General features: G+C 40.6%; 1 protein-coding gene across 1 annotated transcript; it reads right to left on the bottom strand.

Moving 5' to 3' along the window:
* Window positions 1-1332: 1332 nt before the first annotated feature.
* On the bottom strand, window positions 1333-23012 carry LOC149285055 (5-taurinomethyluridine-[tRNA] synthase subunit GTPB3, mitochondrial-like). The gene is made up of 9 exons (XM_089495853.1): window positions 22873-23012; window positions 17697-17935; window positions 16830-16916; window positions 15411-15613; window positions 13701-13773; window positions 12172-12315; window positions 7220-7385; window positions 3687-3980; window positions 1333-1564 (listed from the first exon to the last, which is right to left on the bottom strand). The coding sequence occupies exons 1-9, from the start codon at window positions 23010-23012 to the stop codon at window positions 1333-1335; spliced, it is 1578 nt and encodes a 525-aa protein (XP_089351979.1).
* Between the last annotated feature and the right edge of the window lie 726 nt (window positions 23013-23738).

Raw genomic sequence — 23738 nt, 5'->3', positions numbered from 1 at the left:
AATTCTGGACATAATAAAAGCATGTACAGTATGTTCAGAGCTGGCCTTAAAGGGTGTGCAATCCATACAGCTGTAAAGTGCCATGAGAAGGACAGCAACATGTGGTAACTGTGTAACCACGTGGTGCCTCTAAGATCATTATAAAGAGAGCTTTATAATGCGAGGGACATGCGAGGTTGATCTATATACACCAGTTAGTCTATCAGCACAATGGTTAGTTTGTCATTGTTTATGTAGAATTTGCACAGACTGGTCCAGAGTGTGGACTTATGATTTTGTTTTAGCCTCTTAAATAGGTTATTTTGTACCCCCAAAACCAGAGCTTTTGCCATTTCTGCTGTTTGTTCAACTGTGTATCTATAGTATTATCTTTAATTTATATAGCGCTTAATGCAATACATATATTTAAGGGGTATGACAAGAATCGACAGACTAAGACAAACCGATACATTAGGTGGAGAGAGCCCTCTTTTGAGGGAATGGGGTGAGGACAAACATAAGGCACAGAGAAAGGTGAGAGGTAGTGTGGGGTTGTATCAGTGACAGGAAAATTCTAGAAAACACTATAATATATATATATATTTCTGAATGTCTCAGTGCCCCAGTGCCACAAAGGTTAACAAACAAAACAAAAAAAAAAAAAAGAGTATTGAATGCAGTTTATTATATCAAAGTTTCATTTCATGAAATCTTAATTTCACGACTTTGGTAGTTATCACAAGTCAAACCTGCCCTATGAACCTGTATGTTGTGAGGTAGCTGAGTGGGAGTTGCAACACAGACCTCCATTACTTTTTCAGCTGCCTTTGTCACCCAGCAGAGATCATAGGATTTCCCCTACTGATGTATGAACCCCACTACCCACGAAAGTGTGACAGTTACTCATTGTGACACAGGGAGAATGCATGGAAATGAGACACTTATGAGACATGCAGAAGCTGTCATTCTATAACCGTGTCAATTTGTTGCCAATATAAAAGCAAAATCATGATTTGAAACATGGTCACGTGATCTAGGAGTGTTTACAGCGAACAACCTATGTTGTAAAATGGACCTATGATCCCACGGTGTTCTATTCTGCCCTGTGGTATGTATATACATACAGTACACACATACATGCATAGCAGCATAGATATTGTATCCATTGATAAATGGCACATGGAATATATACTTCAGTAACCCAGAATGCTTTGTGAGGTAACATCAAAGAAAGAGGACCAAACAATCCCAAAACATGTCAATAGTAATACAGATTCGATGATGTATCACACGTTTCTGAGAAGGAAGGACCCTTTAGAATTGCTATTTTTGAGCAATAGAATACTTTTGAGGTCATTTTCCAATACAGAAATCCCGGAATATAATGTCCAGTATCTCCTCTGCTCCAACCTTGCCAGTGATGGCCCCCAGCTGCCTGTTGGCTACACGAAGCTGCTCTGCAGCTAACACTAGATCTTGTTCCCGATACACAGGGTACTGCCCAATAGCATCCAGACAGGAGGTCAAGTGTAATCGATGCCGCATCTGTGTGATACTGGGAGATCCTTCCAGAGGGTCCCCACAGCTGGGGAGACATAAATAAAACAATCCGCTTTAGATAACAAGCTAATTTGTGTTCTCAAATTACACCAAGGTTCTCTAAATCTCCAATACAAAAACTTGGTTTTCATATATACTTCAATAGAACTGAAAAAAATGTTATGTTGCACAGAGATTAAGTCAAAGACAACTGTTTGATCAGTGTTACTACTTGACTTTTCAGGGATTCAATTAGAGTATTCACAATAATAATGAATAGTGAAATCTGGGAGCTAAAACCACAACTCCCCCTGCTTTATTGAATAACCCCAAAGTGAATTAAAAAGGGTGCGCTAGAGTGGGCCTGGCAGTGTTACTAGACCCATGTTTATGGTTCCAATACTGTTCCTCCTCTTCTATTCGTTTTCCATAAGAAATCGTTCTCTTCTCACTCCCCACATCTGTCTCCCAGCTTTTTCTGAAGACAATTACAAGAGCTTGGGAGACAACACTAAATACAGGTGTTCCATATTTTATGAGGAGGTCCATGGGTAGCTGTCAGCAGAGGCAAAACTATCGCTACCAACACTGTGGACCTCTGAAGCCTTTGTTAAAAAACAAACAAACAATAATAAAATACATTGAAACAAGGCATAAATCAGGATAAACTGATTTCCGGACCACTGATTTGCTTGAAAATGAGGACAGGATATTTACAGTAATAATACTGCTAAACCTGCTTACATTAAAGTACACATTCTCTGGGTCAGGGACATATATTGTGTGCTATACATATGAGGTTTTCTATATATTATTTTTTCCCTAACTAGTAAAAAGGAGGGATTGGGGAAGTGACACATGGGAAAGCATCTGCAAAATCTATGAAATATTAACAGTGAAGGCTTTTTTGATGCATTTGAAAATCCATGGAGGGATTACCCCTATGCGTTTGCCTCTTTACCCAGAACCCCATCATCACTTTGTGGAACAGGAAGTAAATTTAAATACACATTAAAACATTTCCAAAAAAAACCACAAAACAATTTAAGCAAACTGTAGTTATAAGAAAAATGTTAAACAAATGTAATAAAAACATAGAACTATATGATTGGACCATAGAAAATAACTATTCAGTCCATCTAGTCTTCCCATTTTTCCTGATGTAAAAACCCCTTATTCAGACCCTGGTCTCTTTTCAAAGTCCATGCCTGAAAACCACTTCTCACAACCAGTCTTAACATACCGTATTTGCTCGATTATAAGACGAGGTTTTTTCCAGAAAAAAACTTCTGAAAAACCGACCTCGTCTTATAATCGAGGTCGTCTTGTAATCAGGCCTCAGATCATCCCCCACGATACCTCACAATTCCATCGGCAGCCGCCGCCGCCGTATCAGCTGCAGCCACCGCCGCCGCTTCTGTATTCGCGGCAGCTGCCGCCGCCGCTTCTGTATTCACGGCAGCCGCCGCCGCTTCTGTATTCGCGGCAGCCGTCGCCGTTTCTGTATTCGCGGGAGCCGCCGACTCCGTATCCGCGGCAGCCGCCGCCTCCGCCTCCGTAATCCGCGGCAGCAGCCGCCGCCTCCGTAATCCGCGGCTTCAGCATCCTCCGATGCGGCCGAATCGGAAGCTGTGACCATAACAGATGCGCGGGTCACGTGGGTCGCGCTGTTCTCACCTGACCCAGCTTCGTTTTTTACGTTTTGTGCCTATGATTCTATGCAAATCAGTCCTACCTGACAGTCTGTGCTCCTGTTCACAATTTGTGAAGAGGAGCATAGACTGTCAGGTAGGAATGATTTGCATAGCTGGTTCAATTAGGGGCACAACCTAGTGAACTACATTTCCCATGATTCCCAGACCCCTTTAAGCGTGACTGAGGAGCATGGGACATGTTGATGGGACAAGTTGATGGGACAAGTTGATGGGACATATAGATCTGCTATTCCCACTGACAGGTGAGAAAGAAAAAAGAAAAAAACACAAAAACAGTGGTTTTGATTTTTTTCCCATTAGGGTCGTCTTATATTCAGGCCTTTTCTTTTTTTCCCCAATAAGATCCAAAATTTGAGGGGTCGTCTTATAATCGGGGTCGTCTTATAATCGAGCAAATACGGTATTACGTTTCTGTAATATTTCAATATATATACAGCTCAAGATGCTCCTTACATGTTTTCAAGGCTCCCTTGGAGAATGTTTAGGAAATCGCTGACTCCTTGACCAGTGTGGCAGGACAAAAAGCACACAGGGGGTATTTTAGGACCTTCACAAAGCTCCTGCAGGCTGATGAGGGCTGACTGGGTCAGAAGATCCATCTTGTTAAGAACGATGATTACGTCACCAAGGTTTTCTGCTTGAGAAGTGGAACATAAGAGACTTTGCCAATGGTTGAGTAAGGCGTCCTTGTTAAGAGGAACTTCGCTGGCATCTATCACTACTACAAGGATGTCGGCATCGCCTTGCCTTGGTAAACAAAATAAAAATATTTTTCATATATATATATAATTCACAGATATTTGTCAAACAAGAAGAAAAAGGACTGTAGAAAAATGAATAAAGGTACTTTGTTATTTCCAGTAATTTGCATGGAAGACTTACTTTAATGTATGTGATAGCTGAGTGATCCCTCATCTTGCAAATGCACAAGGATGGACTCTGCAGAATCCCTCTATAGGCATTTGCTGCGCAAGAGATGGGTTATAAAAGCATGCATATGACAGCTGTCGCCTGACAGTTATATTTCTTTGTAAATTCAAATTTATAGAGGAACCAATCAGAATCCTGTCTGTCTTTCTCCCTGCCCAACCCGTTCTCCTGGATTAAACGGGACACCCTGCAGGCATGTACAGAAAGTGCTCTCATTGGTTTTAATCTAGAGCGCTTTACTGCCAGAGGTCAGCTTCTACAAGCATTCAAAACCTGAGGGCTTATACTACCTCATTTTAGCAAGGTAAATATCTTTTTGTTCTTCTTCCGTGTAAAAGAAAGCAAAGTACTTTAACTAGGATTTATCATAGGGGCAACAAACTGTCCCTTTAAGTTTATAAATAAAGAGTGATTCATCTCCCTAGTAAAGCCAACCGAGTGAAAGGGATTATTAAGGCCCGGTGTTTGAAGACTTTGGTAAACAAAAGGGACCTGATTTAGGCCAGTGCTGTTTGATATAAACCTGACTAAAAGTTGGCCCTTGCCATCAGACTGACAGTGCCAAAAACTCACAGTCCAAAGCCTCATATACACCTACCTGTGAAGATCTTCAATGAACAAAGAGAAAAACTTACGAACTAAACCAAACACAGAGAGAACCCCAGTAATCTCTGAGTGGGCAGTAATAACTGGATATGTGCATTAGAAAGAAGCACATGGTGAGCAACAATCCAAAACAAGACTCTCAACCTAATCAAGACCTTGGGCCCAGTGGAGCAGGTGATTGTGTCTCATTTTAAACCGAATATTAAATGATAGTTTTGCATAGCTAGCAAGAATTTATTTCCAGATGAAAATGGGGCACAACATTTTGTAATGCTGAAAAGTAAATTGTAGTGCGTGCCAGATAACACTTCATTTAATATAAATAGCTTCATTATATAAATGTTGATATGCACTTCAAAAATGAATAGGACGTGGAAACGAGAAAAGATGCAGATGTTTGGATCTCCCCAGAACCTGTTTATTTGCCAGATGCACTTATTGGAGGCTTAAATCTCGACAGGAGGTGAAAACAGGAAAACAGGACACTACTTGCTTTTAACTTGAGGCATTTCATGTTCATCATTTCCAGTAACTCCATTCATTTTAGGAGTAGTTTAATCTAAACTTAACAATTATGGAGTAGACACAACAGCTCCACTATTGCCAGCCACATACCTTCGGTAGGTCAACACTGCCTTTGGCCCCCCATTACAGTGCAGTCAATCTGTTTTCTTGCTTAAGCCCTGAAAGGCCAGTCACTGGTCATTTAATTAGTACATATGCTCACACTAGTCTCTTATGACAGACGTTCCTTTTGCCGGTGACATTATTTGCAGTAGGGCTGCAACTAACTATTATTTTAACAATCGATTAGTTGGCCGATTATTTTTTTGATTAATCAGATTAAAAAAATGCAATTTTTTTAATTTAAGATAATGTAATAAAAAACGTACAATTTACACTTTCATCTCTTTTTGTAATGGCCTCTCTCTCTCTATTCACCTTCTTATTTTACTGACATAAAAGCTACAAGAACCCAAACAGTGTTTCTCAAACTAGGTTTTAATACAAAAAGTTATTAGTAAATATTAATTCATATGTTAACTATTTTTCATATTTAATAAAAACTGAGAAAAAAAAGCCTTGTTTATATTTTCTTTTATTTACCAAACTGCCCCAGTTATGCACATCTGACCCCCAGCTTGCCACTCTTCCCCCATATATGCCTTATACCTCCTATTTGCCAGAGATTCCACTGTGCCCCCTGATACGCCACTGTGCCACCGATATGCCTTATACTCCTTATATGTCAGTGATATGCAACTGAGCCCCCTGATATACCTTTTACCCCCACATGTCTTATGCCCCCATGATATGCCTAATATCGATATGCCTTATGCCCCCTATATGCCTCATAACTTCCAATATGCCACTCGCCCCCATTTATGCCTTATACCTCCCTATATGCCACTGTGCACCCTGATATGCCACTCCGCCCCCCCATAAATGCCCTGCACCACCCTGAAATTCATTATACTCCCTGATTCACCACTCTGCCTCCCCCAGATATGCCACTCTGAAATTTATTATACCCCCCCATACACCTCTCTGCCTCCTCCTCCCCCCTCCCATACTCCACTCTGCCTCCTCCTCCCCCCTCCCATACTCCACTCTGCCTCCTCCTCCCCCCTCCCATACTCCACTCTGCCTCCTCCTCCCCCCTCCCATACTCCACTCTGCCTCCTCCTCCCCCCTCCCATACTCCACTCTGCCTCCTCCTCCCCCCTCCCATACTCCACTCTGCCTCCTCCTCCCCCCTCCCATACTCCACTCTGCCTCCTCCTCCCCCCTCCCATACTCCACTCTGCCTCCTGTCAGCAACGGAGGTTCACAAGACACCAGGGAGCCGGGTAGAGAGGCAGAGTGGCATATGGGAGGGGGAGGAGCCAGAGTGGTGTAAGGAAGTGGAGGGGAGAGACGGAAGTTGTCTGTGTGTATGGCACGGACACCCAGCGGCCGACAGCGAGGGGAATCCAGGTACCCTGCAGCGTTGCAGGGGATCTGGATTCTAGTGTTATAATCCGATCTCTGTTTGAGGTCGGATTATATAAGGAGAGGAGTTTTTCAGAGCATTTGCGCTGAAAAAACCTTTTTATAAATCGATAAAAATCGATTCGACTAATCGATAATGAAAATCGTCAACGATTTTAATTATCGATTATTATCGATTAGTTGTTTCAGCCCTAATTTGCCCTATCAACATAAATGTGTTGTGATACTCAAAAGCCATGCTGTACTTCCAATGAGATTGAAGATGAGTGGTGTATGGCTAGAAAAATCCAAAAGCTCAACAACTGGGGGCAAGTCGGCTCCTAGCCAATTCATAACTAAACAACGATGTCTGAATATCTGCACTTTAATGCATATTACGACGGACAGTTCCTTTTAAATTGTTGTGGTGTCCGTGTTGCAAATTCATGAGGACTGACATTTTAGAAGGATCCACTCACCGCTCCTTTGCTCTTCGTATTCCTTCCATCTCTACCGGATCATCTGAAGCCCTAAGCCCAGCTGTGTCACTCAATATAATGGGGTAACCTCCAATATTTAGCGTAGTCTCAACCACATCACGGGTGGTGCCAGGAATTGGAGAGACAATGGCAGCAGGTTTCTGACCTGAGAAACAGCAAGGCATTCATCATTTAAAAGATAAGGTGAACGGTTCGTAGGAGGTAGTTATGTTGTAATGCTGGAGGTTATAGAATAACTCAAGAGTAGCTAGCAACAGGCTTTCTAGGTACATATGTATATTTATTAAGGGCTAACAGATTTACTATGAACAGTACAGTAAAACAGGAGATACATGCGTGCTGTTTATATAATAAATACAGGTATGAATACATTAGGAAAGGAAGAGTAAGGAGTGAGTGGACATATACAATCATTCTTGACAAAGAGTAAGAACTGTTGTAAAGTATGCCATGTTAATAGATGTGTGTGTGCTTGAAAGAGAATGGGTTGTGGGAATTTGCAATGTACCTAAAGTTGTGGTAGTCTGCATTTGTGGAAACCACCTAGGGGAACTCAGTTTAGTTGGATCCCACGGCACTTGTCATGCTGCCAGGATCTGCTATCAACAGGCACGTTGCTTCTAGATGGTTTGGGAGTGTGGATCCAAAGGCTAATGGATTATTATTATTAAATTCTACGGACCAAAAGCAAATACATAAAAGTATCCCCCCCTCGTAGGGCAGAAATAGACAATGCAGTTACTTCCAAAAGAGGTGCATTAACCATATAATGACCAAGAAAGTAAGGTGACTACAAACAAAAAAAATATATTTGCCAACCCTAAAATTCTGTATAAGCCCTGTACTTTACCACGGCGCCTAGAACACATCTGACCTCTGTCAGTGCTAAAAATAAAAAAAGTCTGGTCCTCAAACCTTTCAGCAGTGCTTTCAAAGGGTCACATCCTACAATGCATAATGCATATTTACACAATAGGGAAGGAAACCAATGCTTCAGTGTAACTGACGTTCTTGAGACCGTTTAACCTCTCTGCGAGGAGGCACACTGTCAGGGAGAGGACAACCTTTATTATTTTAGTCTTTTTTTTTTTTTTTGCAGAACATTTCTAAATATGGCTTCCTCAGAAGAAGCTCCATTAAAGTGAACACGCCACTCTTCCCCAAATAAACTTATGTAAATAAAAGTATGTTTGGTAAAAGTTGATTGGTTGGGTAATGAGAAGGGCATATGACAATTAGGATAAGAAACATATTGTTGTGCCTTTTCTTCCATCTTTTGTCATGATGCTTCAGTTTTCATGAGATAAACAGAATCAATCATAGTGATGTAGACTCTTCGAACACCTACACCTATTTAAATCTTAAAGAGAATCTATTAAAATGAAACAAAAAGATACTTCCTTTCAGGGCCCTACTAGGGATTAAAGCTGGCCTTGTAAATTATATAAATCCAGCCACCAGGCAGATACACATAGCCAAACTCTCCATTCACACTTCTGGAGTATCTAAAGTATCACAAAAAAAGGACAGTATCTGGTACATGAGAGACAATAAAAGGACAGTATCTGGCAGGGGCGTAACTAGAAACCTCAGGGCCCCGGTGCGAGAATCTGTTAAGGGCCCCCCCCCCACACCCCCAACCCATCTATTCCTTTCTCACTTTCTATCCTCTCCCTCCCTACCCCCTTCTCACGATCTCCCTCTCCCTCCCTACCCCCCCTTCTCACGATATCCCCTCTCCCTCCCTACCCCCCCTTCTCACAATCTCCCCTCTCCCTCCCCCCCTTCTCACAATCTCCCCTCTCCCTCCCCCCCTTCTCACAATCTCCCCACTTCCCCCTTCTCACGATCTACCCACTCCCCCCCCCCCCCTTGTAGGTCACTTACCGTCAACTCCTGTGTTGGGAGCGTGAGGCGTTTGTCTCGGGTGCCGGCGCTTCACTGCTGAGCAGTGGCGTTTGTCTCGGGTGCCGGCACTCTGCGTGAAGCGCTGGCACCCGAGACAAACGCCTCACGCTCCCAACACTGCACTCTGGGCAGCGCTGAGGCAGGCGGCAGCGGCAACAGCGGGGAGCAGAGGCATCCTGGATTTCTGTCAGTCAGGGGGGCCCAAGAGTTGCCGAGCGGTCGTTTTCAGCAACCGCTCGGCACCCCTTGGGCCCCCCTAACTGGCAGAACTCCAGGGCCCGGTCGCAGTCGCGACCCCTGCGACCCCGGTAGTTCCGCCACTGGTATCTGGTACATGAGAGACAATAAAAGGCTATTTTACCTCAGCGGCAATATCTGGAAAAACTGTCATATTAATTAATTTCCTATTTTCTTGTCTATCTGCCTTCATCCTGAGAAAGACTACAAGAACCAATTATGATTTTTAAAATGGAAGAAATAATAATGCAATTTTAAGAAAAGGTTGTTAAGGCATATGGTGCTGTGGCAGGGTAAATGGCCACAGGTGATACCTTTTATCAGAGCACCACAAAAAAGTATTTAAAGTCACATAGGATTTTGTGACCTCAGATTTCTATTATTTAGACGGAATGTTATTAATGATAAACGGGGAACAGGAGTGATTTAAGACTACTCATTAGGGATGCAAAACTGCAAAAAAAACACAAGTTTTCTTAAAGCATTATTTTTTTATACCGTATTTGCTTGATTATAAGATGACCCCCCAAATCTGAATATTAAATTTAGGGAAAAAAAAAGAAAAAGCCTGAATATAAGACGACCCTATAAGAAAAAAGTTTCACCAGTAAATGTTAATTCATGTAAACTATGTGAACTATTTTTTTTTTAAATAAAAGCTATGATTGAGAAAAATATTTTGTTTTTATTTCCTTTTATTTTCCAACCTGCCCCGGCAGTAATACACATCTGCCCCCAGGCTTGCCACTCTGCCCCAGAAATGCCTTATACCCCCTATATGCCACTGAGCCCGATGATATGCCTTTTAACCCTCTAAATACCACTGTGCCCCATGATATGCCTTTTAACCCTCTATATGCCACTGTGCCCCATGATATGCCTTTTGACCCCCTATGTGCCACTCTGCCTCCAGAAATGCCTTACACCCCTATATGCCACTCTGGCATCTAGGGGGTTAAAAGGCTTATTATGGGGCACAATGGAGTGCCCCACACTTACCGGTGCTTCTGATTCCCCGGTGTGTTGTCCGAGCAGCAAGTAGACTTCTACGCGGTTCGCGTAGACAACTTCCGCTGCAGCCGGGAGGAGGTGTGGTTAGCAGCGGGGGTTGTCTGTGTCCATCGTGCAGACCTTCCCCGGCTGTCGGTGAGAAGAGTTCCCCGCACCGGTGCGGGGCGAATCGCGTAGACGTTTACATGCTGCCCCGTCTACCTACACACCGGGGAGTCCGAAGCACCGGTAAGTTGGGGGGGGGGGGCATAAGACGGGAGGATCCAGGTCCCCTGCAGCATTCAGCATTTGCTCTGAAAAAAACCTTGTCTTATAATCGAGCAAATACGGTATATTGTCATGTTTATTGATTAAAACAGAACAAAAGAAAACCATAACACAGAGCATAACGTCCAACAACCTCCTATAGCTTACCAATTCTTTATAAGAAGAATAGTGGAGAATACAGGAAAAAGAAAGAGGTAAGAAGGAGAGGGAACCATTATCCAAGCCCTAATGCATTATTGTAAACACTTTTACATTGTTATGGAGCACCATCTAGTGCCCAAATGCAGTATGACAACAATTATAACAGCTGTGAAATACGGGGAAAACAGAGCTGCAGGAAGACATTGTATGTCATATTACCAATAGTTGCAAACCAATCTACTCTGTCCATTTTTCCTGATGTTAAAACCCAGAACTTAATCTGTCCATGGCCTTGTCTCTTAAATTCAGACTAGCCTTACGCATATCCCATGCATATATAAATGTCCTCTCTTTCCTAGCCTCTACAACTTCATTTATCCACCACCCCCTCAACAACATTTAAGCCACTGCCCACCTAGTTTTAGATTACAATGTCTTGTTCCAACATTTCTCCTCCTTTGAAATATACTTCCCTCCTCTAGTTTGTCAATTCCATTGAAGTACTTCAATATTTCTACACACATCTCCCCTCTCTCTTCTTTCCTCCAAGCTATACATGTTGCTCAGTCTTTCTGGATATTTGTTATCCTGCAAATCATTTACCATTTTAGTAGCCCTACCCTTATGGAGATGGGGTCTCCAGAACCATATGCAATGCTCGAAGTGAGGTTTGTAAAATTGCAAACCCACCCTCCTCTTTCTGCTACTAATGTCTCTAGCTGTACAACCCACTGCTTGCTATTCCTAATGCTTTATTGCATTGTCTTCTCACCTTTAAGTCCTCAAATAATTACTCCAAGTCCCTTTTTTGTTGTTACTGAGGACAGTGACCCAAGTATTATATTCCACCTTGGGAATTTTACAATTATCAACATTAAGCTGCAGCTGGATAGCAAAAACGTTTGTAGAGAGGTAAAGTATGTGATAATAGGGAGATAATATAATTTAGCTTCACATTAGTTCGAAGTAAAATAAGGGTTATGGAAAAGTTTTGGATTATAAGCAGGCGCATTATGTCACGTGAACAGGTTTTGTTTCATCAAATCCAATTTAAGGTTCCTTTAATATTACCCTTTATCAGCTGCTAAAAACGGTGTATGTATGTGTGTACATTTTGGAAAGAGGTACATGCTGTTTGAAAAAGAAAGGCTTACTGGAGGATAGATCAGGGAAGCAGAGTTGAACTTAGGTCTCCAAAGTATGCAGGACATACAAAGACAAGAATTGTGTGTGTTTGTTGCCAAAAGATTAACTAGTCTAGCTCTCAGAAGATTGAAACAAAGAACCAAGGACCAATGATCCTCCGACCTATCAACACAGGACGGCTTCCCACACTTATAGAAATGTAGCAATACTGTAGCGCTTACTTATGACATTCAGAAGACTGCTTTTTCCAGCATTGGTGGCTCCTGAAAGGACAACGTGAACCCCGTCTCTTAACCTTTCCCCTCGTCGACTGTCGGTAAGATGTTGCGCCAGCTCATTTCGAAGCCTTTTGACCTGCTCATCAACTGTTAATTAAAGAGTGGACATAAGTAATCCAAAGAAAATTTCCTTTAAATAATTATGAAATCTTGTAAAAGCGAAACAATTAGACGAGCAGTATTCTAAGCATAATTTGCTACATATACGGTACTGTGAAAACTTATTTGCCCCTTCCTGATTTTTTTTCTCCATGTTTTCCACAATTTCAGATCATCAAACTAATTTTAAATATTAGACAAAGCTAAACTGAGTTAATCATGATTTCATGTATAGAAGGAAAAAGCTATCCAACCCTACCTGGCCCTATGTGAAAAAGTAATTGCCTCCTTAGTTACTAAATCAACCAATTTTTTTTTTCAATGGAGTTCAATTTCACTATACACTCTCAGGCATGATTGCTGCCAGCCCTGTGGAATCTAGCAAAAATATCTAAAAAAAATAAATAAAATAAAATAAAAAAAAAAGCAGTACTACAGTAAGAGCTATTATCTACAAACAGAGAAAACATGGAACAGTGATGAACCTTCTAGGTTGGTCGGCCTACTACAATTTAGGGCTGCAACAACTAATCGATAATGAAAATCGTTGACAACGATTTTCATTATCGATTAGTCAAATCGATTTTTATCGATTATAAAAAAAAGAGGGTTTTTTCAGAGCAAATGCTCTGAAAAACTCCTCTCCTTATAATTCGATCTCTGTTTGAGGTCGGATTATATAACACTAGAACCCAGATCCCCCACAACGCTGCAGGGGACCTGGATTCCCCTCACTGTCGGCCTGTGGGTGTCCGTGCGATGCGCACAGACAACTTCCGTTTCTCCCCTCTACTTCCGCTGGGGCTTCTACGATGCAGTGGCAGCATCACAAGATGTAGAAGCCCCAGCGGAAGTGAAGGTGAGTAACAGAGGCTGTCTGTGCACATCGTGCAGACCCCCACCGGCTGACAGAGAATCGAGGTCTCCTGCAGATGATCATCCTCTCTGTCAGCTGGTGGGTATCCGCGCAATGCGCACAGACAGCCTCCGTTACTGCCCTTCACTTACGCTGAGGCTTCTATGAAGCTCCAGTGAAAGTGCCTGTCAGCAACGGAGGTTCACAAAACACCAGGGAGTCGGGAGAGAGGCAGAGCTGGAGGAGGGAGGAGGCAGAGGGGTTTATGGCTCCCATACACCCCTCTGCCTCCCCCCCCCTCCCATATACTCATATGGATACACATAAAATTGCTAAAACTAAAAAAAAAAAAAAAACAGCTAAATTTGATCATACAACAAAAACCATGCAATTTGTTCACACATACAGCGTATTCTAATAAATACGGTGGAAAGGTGCGTTCTGGTGGTTGTTGGGTACAAAAGATCTTGCGTGTGTGATTTGGCCTAGCAATCTGCAACGCATTTGGATAAATTACCTGCAATAAGAACCCCATCTTCCACATTATCATCTTCACTAAAATCTATGAATGCTTCAATATGTGCAAGTGCCTGAAAATCACAAACAGGAAGATATGCTCTTGTAATTTGCCGAGACCAGATGAAATTTATCTGAGAAACAAACAGATGAAGAAAAAAAGGAAGGCAGAAGAACAAGAAGAGGCAAAACAAGATGCAGAGGCGCAGCAAAGCAGACAGGGACATGGAAGCGTTGGCTGAGAATGTAGAGACATTGAGACAGAACATGAGAAAGTATGAGTGTGAGACAGCATGAGAAAGTGTGAGAGCATTAGTAATGTTAATGACAACACATTGTTTCTAAATGGAAAAAGACCTCTGAATTTCATGCAAACCGACTAATGCTCCATTTGCATAAGTCTAGTTAGTAATTAACCAGGCATGTCACGGAAAAATGGTCAGTTAACAACAAATGATGTGCCTGGCACATTGTGGAATTAGGTTAGCTTAGAAAGCGTTCTAAGATTGCTTTCTTTGCTTAAACGGTGTTGCTGTAATGCTCCGATGAGGCATTCAACACCTGATTTTTGCCTCTTGCAAGATGGCGGCGCCAATTAATCAAGTTTCCAAGAGAGTCTCTCCAGACCCTCCTGAATTCTGCAGGTTGAATATAGGTACTGCTTTCAACCATGCAGGTCAATGGAGCCCAGCTTTCTAATCACAATATGATTAGCAAATTAAAAAAAAAAAATTGAAAGAAAATAAAAATAGTAGAAAAAAAAAATTGGCAACATTTAAAAATAATTATGCAGTAATGTCAACATCAGGTGAACCATCCAGTCCCAACAAAATTAAAAAAAACAAAAACAAAAAAACAAACACCCAAAATAAAGTTATATCATATAAAAAAAGGTTTATTTTTATCTTCCCAACAATCCTGGCATGGAATATGTTAAATACTAGCATTTCAAAAACTCATGGGAGTAATTAAGTAATTAAAAAATGTATTGTTTGATGGGGGTAAATTGATTTGGCCAGATTCAAAGATGCCCCTAATAGGACATTGGCGCAGATTGACAAGATGTCAGATGAAAAGAAAAAAAATGTGCACCATGTGAGATGTTGCTGAACACGTATTGGGGTGTTCATCAGTGACATATGCCAAGGGTTGTAAATTCATACGCAAAGTACAATGCTTTTGAATTTTTTTTTGTTTTTATACTACTACCACAAACTTTGGCAAAGGATGGTAGCAGAATGAATGCATGGAAAGGGTTAAATGCCAGCATTTGAAATACCCTGGGGTGTCTAGTTTTCAAAAATATGTGGTTTGATGGGGTAAATTGAATTGACTGGCTTCAAAGATGTCCATTTTTTTGAAAAATAGCAAAATGCTACTTGTACTCAGGACAAATAAATAAACGCAAGAAAATTAGCTTTTTTCATATTTCAGAATTTTTCTGAAAAGAAATTAGATATGCTCACAAAATGTTATCTGAAGAAAGCCCTTTGTGTTCTGAAAAAAAAACCCCAATACATAACTTGTGTGGGTACAGTAAACGAGAGAGAAAAAAAATTCTAGCTAAACACGATAAGCACAAAAAGGTTAAAATAGCCTCGAAGGGAACAAAAAATAGCCTGGTGCTAAAGGGGTTAACACCTAATAACTAACATTCTGGACCATATTATCACATTGCAGAATAAGAAACATGATTTATTTAGCCTCTAACCTTCACCAGTCTGTGACTCCATCCTTGATATAGGTTTCCAAGCTCTCCAGACATCTGCCTCAACGCTTGCCTTCTTTGAAACTCCGTGTCTGCATGGATAAGGTCGCCAAGGCCTTCTACCTCAGTCAGATCCAGCTTACCATTTTGGAAGGCCCGTTTAGTGAACTCCCCTGGCTCTGCTGGACGCAGTGTTGGTATACTCCCTACACACACAGAACATACTTTATCTAAAGAAACTTTCTTGGCTGAGTAATCAAAATATGAAAATATCAGTTCTTCTCACCAGAGCAAAATTAATTTTATGCACATACATTTATATACATATATACACACTATATGGACAAAAGTATTGGGGCACACATCTTAATTATTGAATTCAGCTGTTTCCCATCTGCATTTACAAACATTTATGAGAAAAATGGCTCAGTGAATGCAAGCATAGTACTGTGATAGGATGCAACATTTGCAATAAGTTAGTTAATGAAATGTCATCCCTGCTAGATATTTTTTGTTTAGGAACAGCAGCAATAGTGCGCATGGTGCGCAAAAGCCTCCAACACTCCACTGATTCCATTCCAAGCGTCCACTGGCCTGGACGGCACAGATCCCTGAACTCAACCCCACCAAACACCTTTGGGAGGAACTGGAATGGAGATTGCAAGACAGGCCATCTTGTCCAACATCAGTGCCTGACCTCACTAATGGTCTTCTGAATGATTGGGCAAAAATTCCCACACAAACACTCCAAAATCTTGTGGAAAGCCTTACCCAGCAGAGTGGAAGCTGCTATAGCTGCAAGGGGGGGTACATATTAATGTCTATGTATCCAGAATCCAATGTCATAAATGCTCCTGTTGGTGAAATGGTCAGGTATCCCGATCCTTTTGTCCATATAGTGTCTGTGTATGTATATATATATATATATATATATATATATATATATATATATATATATATATATATATATATATATATATATATATATATATATATATATATATATATATATATATACACACACACACCATATATACCTTTCTAAACATTTTTGTTGTTAGAATTCGCTAATAGATAATCATGGATACCAGAATTCAAATTTGAAAATATATATATGAACATGGATGAAGCAAACAATCTTGGGTATAGCTTGCCCTTATGCTTAATAAACCTTACACACTTAAAACTAATAATAATAAAATATCCACTACTTAACTACTAGAGAAAAGAGAAAAATGTATTGTATAAATACATTACTGTAACATCTGAGAGAGCTACAGTGTGTCATATTATAACCCAAATAAAACTCTTAAGAATGCATCAAACGTGCACATATTTGAAAGCCTAGGATGAAAATGATCTTGCTTTGACTATATAAACAAAACAAAAACCATGCGATTTTAGCTCGATTTTAAATCTCACCCAAAGCCTGCAGTACACCTCTGACCACAGCTGGACCCCCATGCACATGGTATTCACAGCAATCCTCTCCTGTAAAACTACGAGGACCTGGGAAAAACACATTATTTAAGCAAAGCCTCTGTTTCTTGAGCATTCAGAAAGGTATGTATTTATATTAATGCACACTAATGATCATCTTTTATGTTATTTCTTATATGTGTGCAGATTAGGGTTAAAACATGACAGATGTTTTTCACAGTGTGAAAATCTGTCATTTGTGCGGCAAATGTTTCCGATCAAGGTCATATATTTTGTAGATGGTAATACTCTAATCATATGGCCCACTATGGTGATGTGGCCTTTCCAAATACTGCTGTAATGTTGGTATTACACTTGTTATTTTTATCTAGTTTGATACTGTAAGTAAGACTCAAAGAGCTGACAGGGCCATGTGGTTTTCTCTTTGGGCATCCTTGAATTAACCCTGTTTGACCTTTATCATTCTTCACCAGGTGTGCCTTGTGAATGTGTAAGAATCAGACATGTACATGTTTCCTTTTGATACAAAAATGCCTCGCTCTGTAATAGTTTAAGCTATTACTCTGAAGCAGAATTGATTGTGGATATTGTCATAAGACACAGACTGCAAGAAGGGAACTGAGTGCTATTACACTGGATCTGCCATTTTTTGGCTCCAGCTGACAGAGCCGAATTTAACCAATGATGTATTGGATAATTTTTTTTTTTTTATGGGGTTAAGCAACAACTTGAGAATTCCACAACCAAAACATTATTAGACATAATCGAAAGGAACAACTAAAACGAGGGTGGTTAAAGTTATTTCTATCTCACATCATATTGTTAATGAAAAAAGGATCATGAGCTCACCTGAAAACCATACTATCAAGCCTTTGTCAAGCAGTTCCCCAGACTTAGGGCAGGATACTGGGGTAAGGGTGACTTTACGTGGGGCAGGTAACTGCTGCCATCCTGTTAATAGCTGGAGTGCCTTCCGACTGGCAGGGCCACTGGTACGAATCACTGCTACGCCACATTTCCCATGGCCAGAGGACAGGGCAAAAATAGTATCCCTGGTAAAATCATGACAAGCCCACCTTTTGGACAGACTAGGAAGAATAAAAAAAACAATAGTAATAGTGATCTGGATAAATGACATACACTAGTAACACCTTAATGCAGTTGCTGGGAGAAAATCTATGAACCAAATTTGAGTATTTGTATTTTTTTCTACTGTGTTTGAAACAAGCAGCCAGGAACCATACTGACTTTGGCTATCATTCTAGAGATTTAAGGCACCTTGCCATTCTAATAAAACAGAGGCTGCCTTCTGAGATAACAAATTGAACATCATTGTTTTAGAAAGGACACAAACAAGCACCTGTGGACTAGCTTTAATTAAGAGAAAATCAAATCAGATCAGCCCCCTGTTATAAGTAATTAATAAACCATTTTTGAGTATCTCCGGGAACTACATTGAGTCTCATTAGATTTGAAAGAGAACTTAGTCCATGAAATAAACTCGGGGGAAATGCAATGAACCACAATTGCTGATGACTTTCCAAATAATGTCATTCAGAGTTACTCAGTATATTTTGCACTGAGCTTACTGGGTCCAAACTTGCTAAATAACACTTGACAATTTGGATCACCAATTCCTGCATAGGATGCTCTATGCAATTTAACCCCTTAACAACTAATGACTTGCCAGGCAGGTCACGCAAAAAAGAGATTTCCTTGCTTAAACGGTGTTGCTGTAATGCTTCAATGTCAAGGCACCGAGATAGACATCACAGACCATGTCTGGCCCCTTCCCGTGGGCGTCAACATCCGCCATACACGTTTTAAAATAGTTCAGGAGGTGATCGCTGAATTGCCTCGATAACGAGTACCCAAGGGGTGTCAAAAAAAAAATAAAAAAAATAAAAAAAAAATAAAAATGAATGGTTTGATGGGGTAAATTGGAGTGGCCGGGTTCAGATAGGGCATAGGCACAGACAGACCAAAATGGGGGGAAAAGAGCGCACTTCCCAAATGTGGCCTCTTAGCCCCCAAACAACCAGACAATCCCATGCATGGGTGGTATCGCGGTACACAAGAGCTGGCACATATTGGGGTGTTTGACAGCGACATATACCAGGAGCTGTAACTTCATACCTGAAGTACAATGTGTGTGTGTGAAAAGAAAAAAAAAAAAAGGCTGGTGGTATAATCTTTTATTATGTTTTTTTAAATAATGTTTTTTTATCATCATAGATCATATGATCAAAACAATAGTATCTTAAGAAATCCCTTCTTGTCCTGAAAAAACAAACAAACAATGTATACCTTGTGTGGGTTCACTAAATGAGAAGAAAATCACAGCTAGACATGAGCAAAGCAAGTGTTAAGACAGCCTTGGTCACAAAGTGTACAAATTAAAAAAAAAACCAAAAAAACAGCCCTTAACAGGTACATATCTGGGATAATTCCATCCAGAGTTGTAGACATCAGCTCTAAATGTATTTTTTTTTTTTTTTAATTTCCAGTGGGGGTATTGTGTACCTGTAAATGAAACCCCCTTGTGAATTTTGTGAGATGTATAATGTTTATGTATAAGGCCAAATGCGCTTTTCAGTTACAAAAGCCTTAGATGTATGCTTTAATTTCATTGTACCATAACTATGGGAATACACAAGCAGCAAAATAGCCTATTACGCTGCTTGAGAAGGGTATTTCATTAAATATCCATACGCTTCAGTGGCCATAGACTGCCATTACCTGGTATCACTCCAAATGTTTGGTTTGTAGTCAGTATACATATGTCAATGTCAGAAGAAATAGATATAAACCAATAATAGACTTCTGGGCAATCAAAAAACACAATTGTGTATCAATTCTTAGCATACTAGACCAACCATATAATTGATTGAGAGAGAACAGCAATGGCTCATACAGAAAGTATTCACAGTTATCACCGACACATAGGAACACTATATTAAAATGTTAATGATTCATACGAAAGCACATGCTGCTGGCAGGTGAATATTTTCAAGTGGATACTCCACCTCTCATATTGGTGAAGACTATGACGTCTTCCTCTGACAGTAATGCAAGTATGGTCACCGGTGCTGTTTAAAGACATACTCCAGTAGCCTCAACGAAAAATACATAATAACTGTCACGAACGGGGTCTATGCAGACGACTAATGACCCAGAGTGCCCAAAGATGGCGTTTAGGCGTTATTGTGCAGTAGTGGAGTTGGACAGGGCCTGGTGCAGGGCGACTGCACTCTCCAAGGTGATGAGCACCAAGGGTTGTGCGGCCACATACCAGGGCCCTGACATAGCAGCTGATGTTGACCAGAACAAAGCAGAACTTGGAGATATCCTGCAGGCATGAGGCATAGTACTAGAATCATGTGCAGGATGCTGCAGGCTGGGAGTAGGGAAGCTAAGCAGAGTAACAGCAGAACCATAGCAAGCAAGGGGGACAGAGCTACCAAGAAAGAAACAGCCACACAAGACATACATGTACAGGACACAACAAAGGACAGGGAACAAGGAACACAAAGGGTGGAGTGAGGAGCCGGGATCCTCGGACGCTTCTCCTTTAAGCAAGGACAGTACATCTTAAAACATGGACATGGGGAGAGGAAACGAATCAGATGATTCAGGGAAAAAGAGGGGAAAAGTACTGTATTTGCTCGATTATTCGACAAGGACTTTTTCGGAGCAAATGCTCTGAAAAATACCCCTCGTCTAATAATTGAGGTTGTCTTCTAATCAGACCTCATATCGAGGTCTGACTATGAGACTAAGATCCCGATCCCCCTCAGCGCTGCAGGGGACCAGGATCGTCCTGTCTGGTAACTTCAGCTGTTGCCGGCACTTCCACCAGGTGTCTATCACCGAGCGATGGCGAAAGCCTAGAACTATATGATAACAATCGCAGATTCAGTCACATCTTATGACCATGATATGCTTAGTATGAATAGTATGGCCCACTACACCAAAGTACTCCAATATTCGGTGGGTCCTAGCGCCAAACCCTTCCGACTGAATCACTAATAAGCTGAAACTAAACATTAAGTCTATACACAGAACAGAGAAGGACATACCTATAGACTGCAGACAGATAAAAATAACAAACAGGTGGGGCACACCTTATAAAGGAAACAGGAACTGTGCATGGGGCCCGACATTAACCTGCTTTTTAAGTACCTTAATATGCTTTCCCAACCTTTAAAAAAGTATATGAATGGCAGCTTTAGGAAAAGCTGCAGCTTTACAACACCTCTATGCTGATTAAAGCAGCTAGTCAAAGTCAGGAAAGCACTGCCACTAGAATCAATGGGATCGCTTTTTTGCATGCAACAGACATGTTTGCCTGCACACATCTTGTGCAAGCCTAGGAGATTCTGCAGAATACCTCCTGGCATTTGCAATGGGGACCACAGAAACATTTATGTTTTTATGAATATTTTTTCACTGCATGTAAAAAAAAAAAAAAAAAAAAAAAAAAAAAAGCTTTTTTCAAAGCATGCACTTGTATCACATATTGCTACTTTAGAATCCTGAGCCCTCTGTTTTCTGATATCCCACTGTTATTGATAACCATTAAGCACTTCATTTCTATCTCTTCTGGAAAAAGTTGGTTAAACCCCTGAGAATCTGTGGAGGCTGCTATAAATGTAAACGGATTACTCTCCCCTGGGAGAAATTTACACAGCCAAATGCTTATCTGTGGCCTTAATGCCTTCAAAGAGATATATCCTTAACATTTCACTGAAGCATTGGTTTCCCTAATCCCAACTCTTCATCCTTCAGCAGAACATTAAAAGGGATCACTGCCTGAACATTAATAGCTTGTTTTCCTTACCGGTAGGCAAAAAGTTGCAGGCAAAAAAGTTGCAGGCAAGAAAGTCACATTGCTTCCATTTGAAAAGAAACATATACATTTCAAACTGATACGGCGAGAAAGGTTCACAGATAATTCAGATTAGTAGAGGGCTTCACAAATATCAGGAGGCTCTTAAAAGGGCTTTAGAAAAAACTTGAATATATATATTAACTCGATGTAAAGGAGCCTTTTTTTAGATGATCTTAATACATCACAGGATTTGTATGTAACTCATAGCAAGGAAAAAATATTCTTCACCTGGTTGAAGCTGAAAGTCCCAACTCTACATATTTAAAGGGACACTCCAGCCATCATATGCATTTTAATGCACATTATAGGTGTGTGTGGTCCCTTTATCTGACTGACAGCTTACGGCCAGGGTCAAGACATTTCAGATCTTTGAGGAATAAAAAGAACGTTTTTGCAGCATGGCTCTTGTAGGAGTTTTATCCGTTTTTGGAAGAATGCATATTAAAAGTATTCACATAGTACTTTAATACACATTATTGCATAGCAGGGGTGTCGAGGACATCAGACTGACATTTTAATGCGGGGTATGACTTTACCAAAAAACATGTATCTTAGGAGAAACTGCAGCTATAGCGTTACTATGTGCGCGCTTTGGCAAGCCTAGGATATGGGGGCAGGGAAACAGACAAATGCATGGGTGGGCTGCTATGAACCCCTCAATGTTTTTGCACAAGGGAGAAAACCGGGATGTTAAGAGGACACAGATATTTACAGTTACCCCTTAAGGACTAGGCTTTTTTGTTTTTGTTTTTACACTATAGGACACATTTTCGGGTTTTTGCTTGGTCTTTCTTACCCACTCAAATATTTATTTTTAATATTCATAGATTATTCAAGACATTTTATGAATCCAATTTAAATTAAAAAAAAACAAAAAAAATAAAAAAGTCATACATAGCTAGTATAAATGGGAGAAAATATATATTTCATATTTGTTAACTTTTCCTGATTTGAAAACCACACTATATTCCTATATCGTTTTTATTTTGAAACCCTACCTATTCCTAAACATAACCCTATATACCGTAATTCACAATAACCCCTACACAACATTCATTAAAAAAAAAAAAAAAATGAAACCTGGGACAAAGGGAATCACTATTTCTGTCTCCGTATCTCTCAGCTCACGTTCACAGTTTACAAGCATTTCCTTTGTCCTCTGATTGTATCTGTGCATAGACGGTGTGAATACGATCACATGCAGGTGGGATCTGCAGACTGACGGCTCTGGTCAGTAACAGCGCTGACCCTGCGATTACAACAATGCGGACCATTTTTTTTTCATGACATATCTGGCAAGTCATTGGTCACGGAGTGGAGTCGCGTATCCTGGTTTCCCAAGTTTCTACAAACAAGCATATTTTTGCAACAGAGTGACCACTGCTACCAGTAAACTCTGTCGATACAATGGAGATATAGAGCAATTATGCTGCAAAGTGACAATAGCTAAACAAACCAAACAAGGTTATGGTCCTAAACATACATTTGAAGTTGATTACTGGCTGCATACCCTAGTACAATTATTATAACAAATGCTTGGAATAGAGATGGGGTGGAGGCAGTTGATCATTGGCAAATATTTGTTGTGTTGTATTCTTTGGATTAATAAATTCATATTTGATTGGCAGTTGGCGTGCAGATCCTATTTGTACTCTTGTTGCATTGGCTGTTTAGGAAGGTAGTTTTTTTGAGATACTTTTCTCTTCTTTGATTTGTTTATGTGCGGCCCTTACAATATTTGTTAATATACCTTAATGCATCGCCTATACATATATCTTCCATAGCCAAATCTGGTCATACTAAACCGCTAGTGGGTGGGCGATGTACCTGACAAATTTTCTTTTCTTTATTCTGGGGGTTACCGAGAACTCAATGCTTAGCTCCTAATAACTTAAAACGACTAAAGGAATACAGCTGGCCATTTTTGTCACAAATGAGTATTCATTTCAACATACATCAATGCGATTTGCTTTAGAACCACCTCATACAACGATTAACCC

This window comes from Sceloporus occidentalis, unplaced genomic scaffold (genome assembly GCF_023333645.1).
Source record: "Sceloporus occidentalis isolate IW3139 unplaced genomic scaffold, rSceOcc1.0.p SCAF_85, whole genome shotgun sequence".
NCBI classification, from domain to species: domain Eukaryota; kingdom Metazoa; phylum Chordata; class Lepidosauria; order Squamata; family Phrynosomatidae; genus Sceloporus; species Sceloporus occidentalis.
The sequence above is the reverse complement of the archived record's forward strand: the minus strand, read 5'-3'. Positions and strand labels throughout refer to the sequence as shown.

What these genes read in the sequence shown, in the direction of transcription:
- LOC149285055 (XM_089495853.1), bottom strand. Translation starts at nt 23,012, where the DNA reads ATGGTCCGCATTGTTGTAATCGCAGGGTCAGCGCTGTTACTGACCAGA. An exon ending in GGAGTCACAGACTGGTGAAG is followed by an intron (nt 13,774 to 15,410) that starts GTTAGAGGCTAA and finishes TGTGATTTTCAG; the next exon opens with GCACTTGCACATATTGAAGC. An exon ending in ATACGAAGAGCAAAGGAGCG is followed by an intron (nt 3,981 to 7,219) that starts GTGAGTGGATCC and finishes TTGTTTACCAAG; the next exon opens with GCAAGGCGATGCCGACATCC.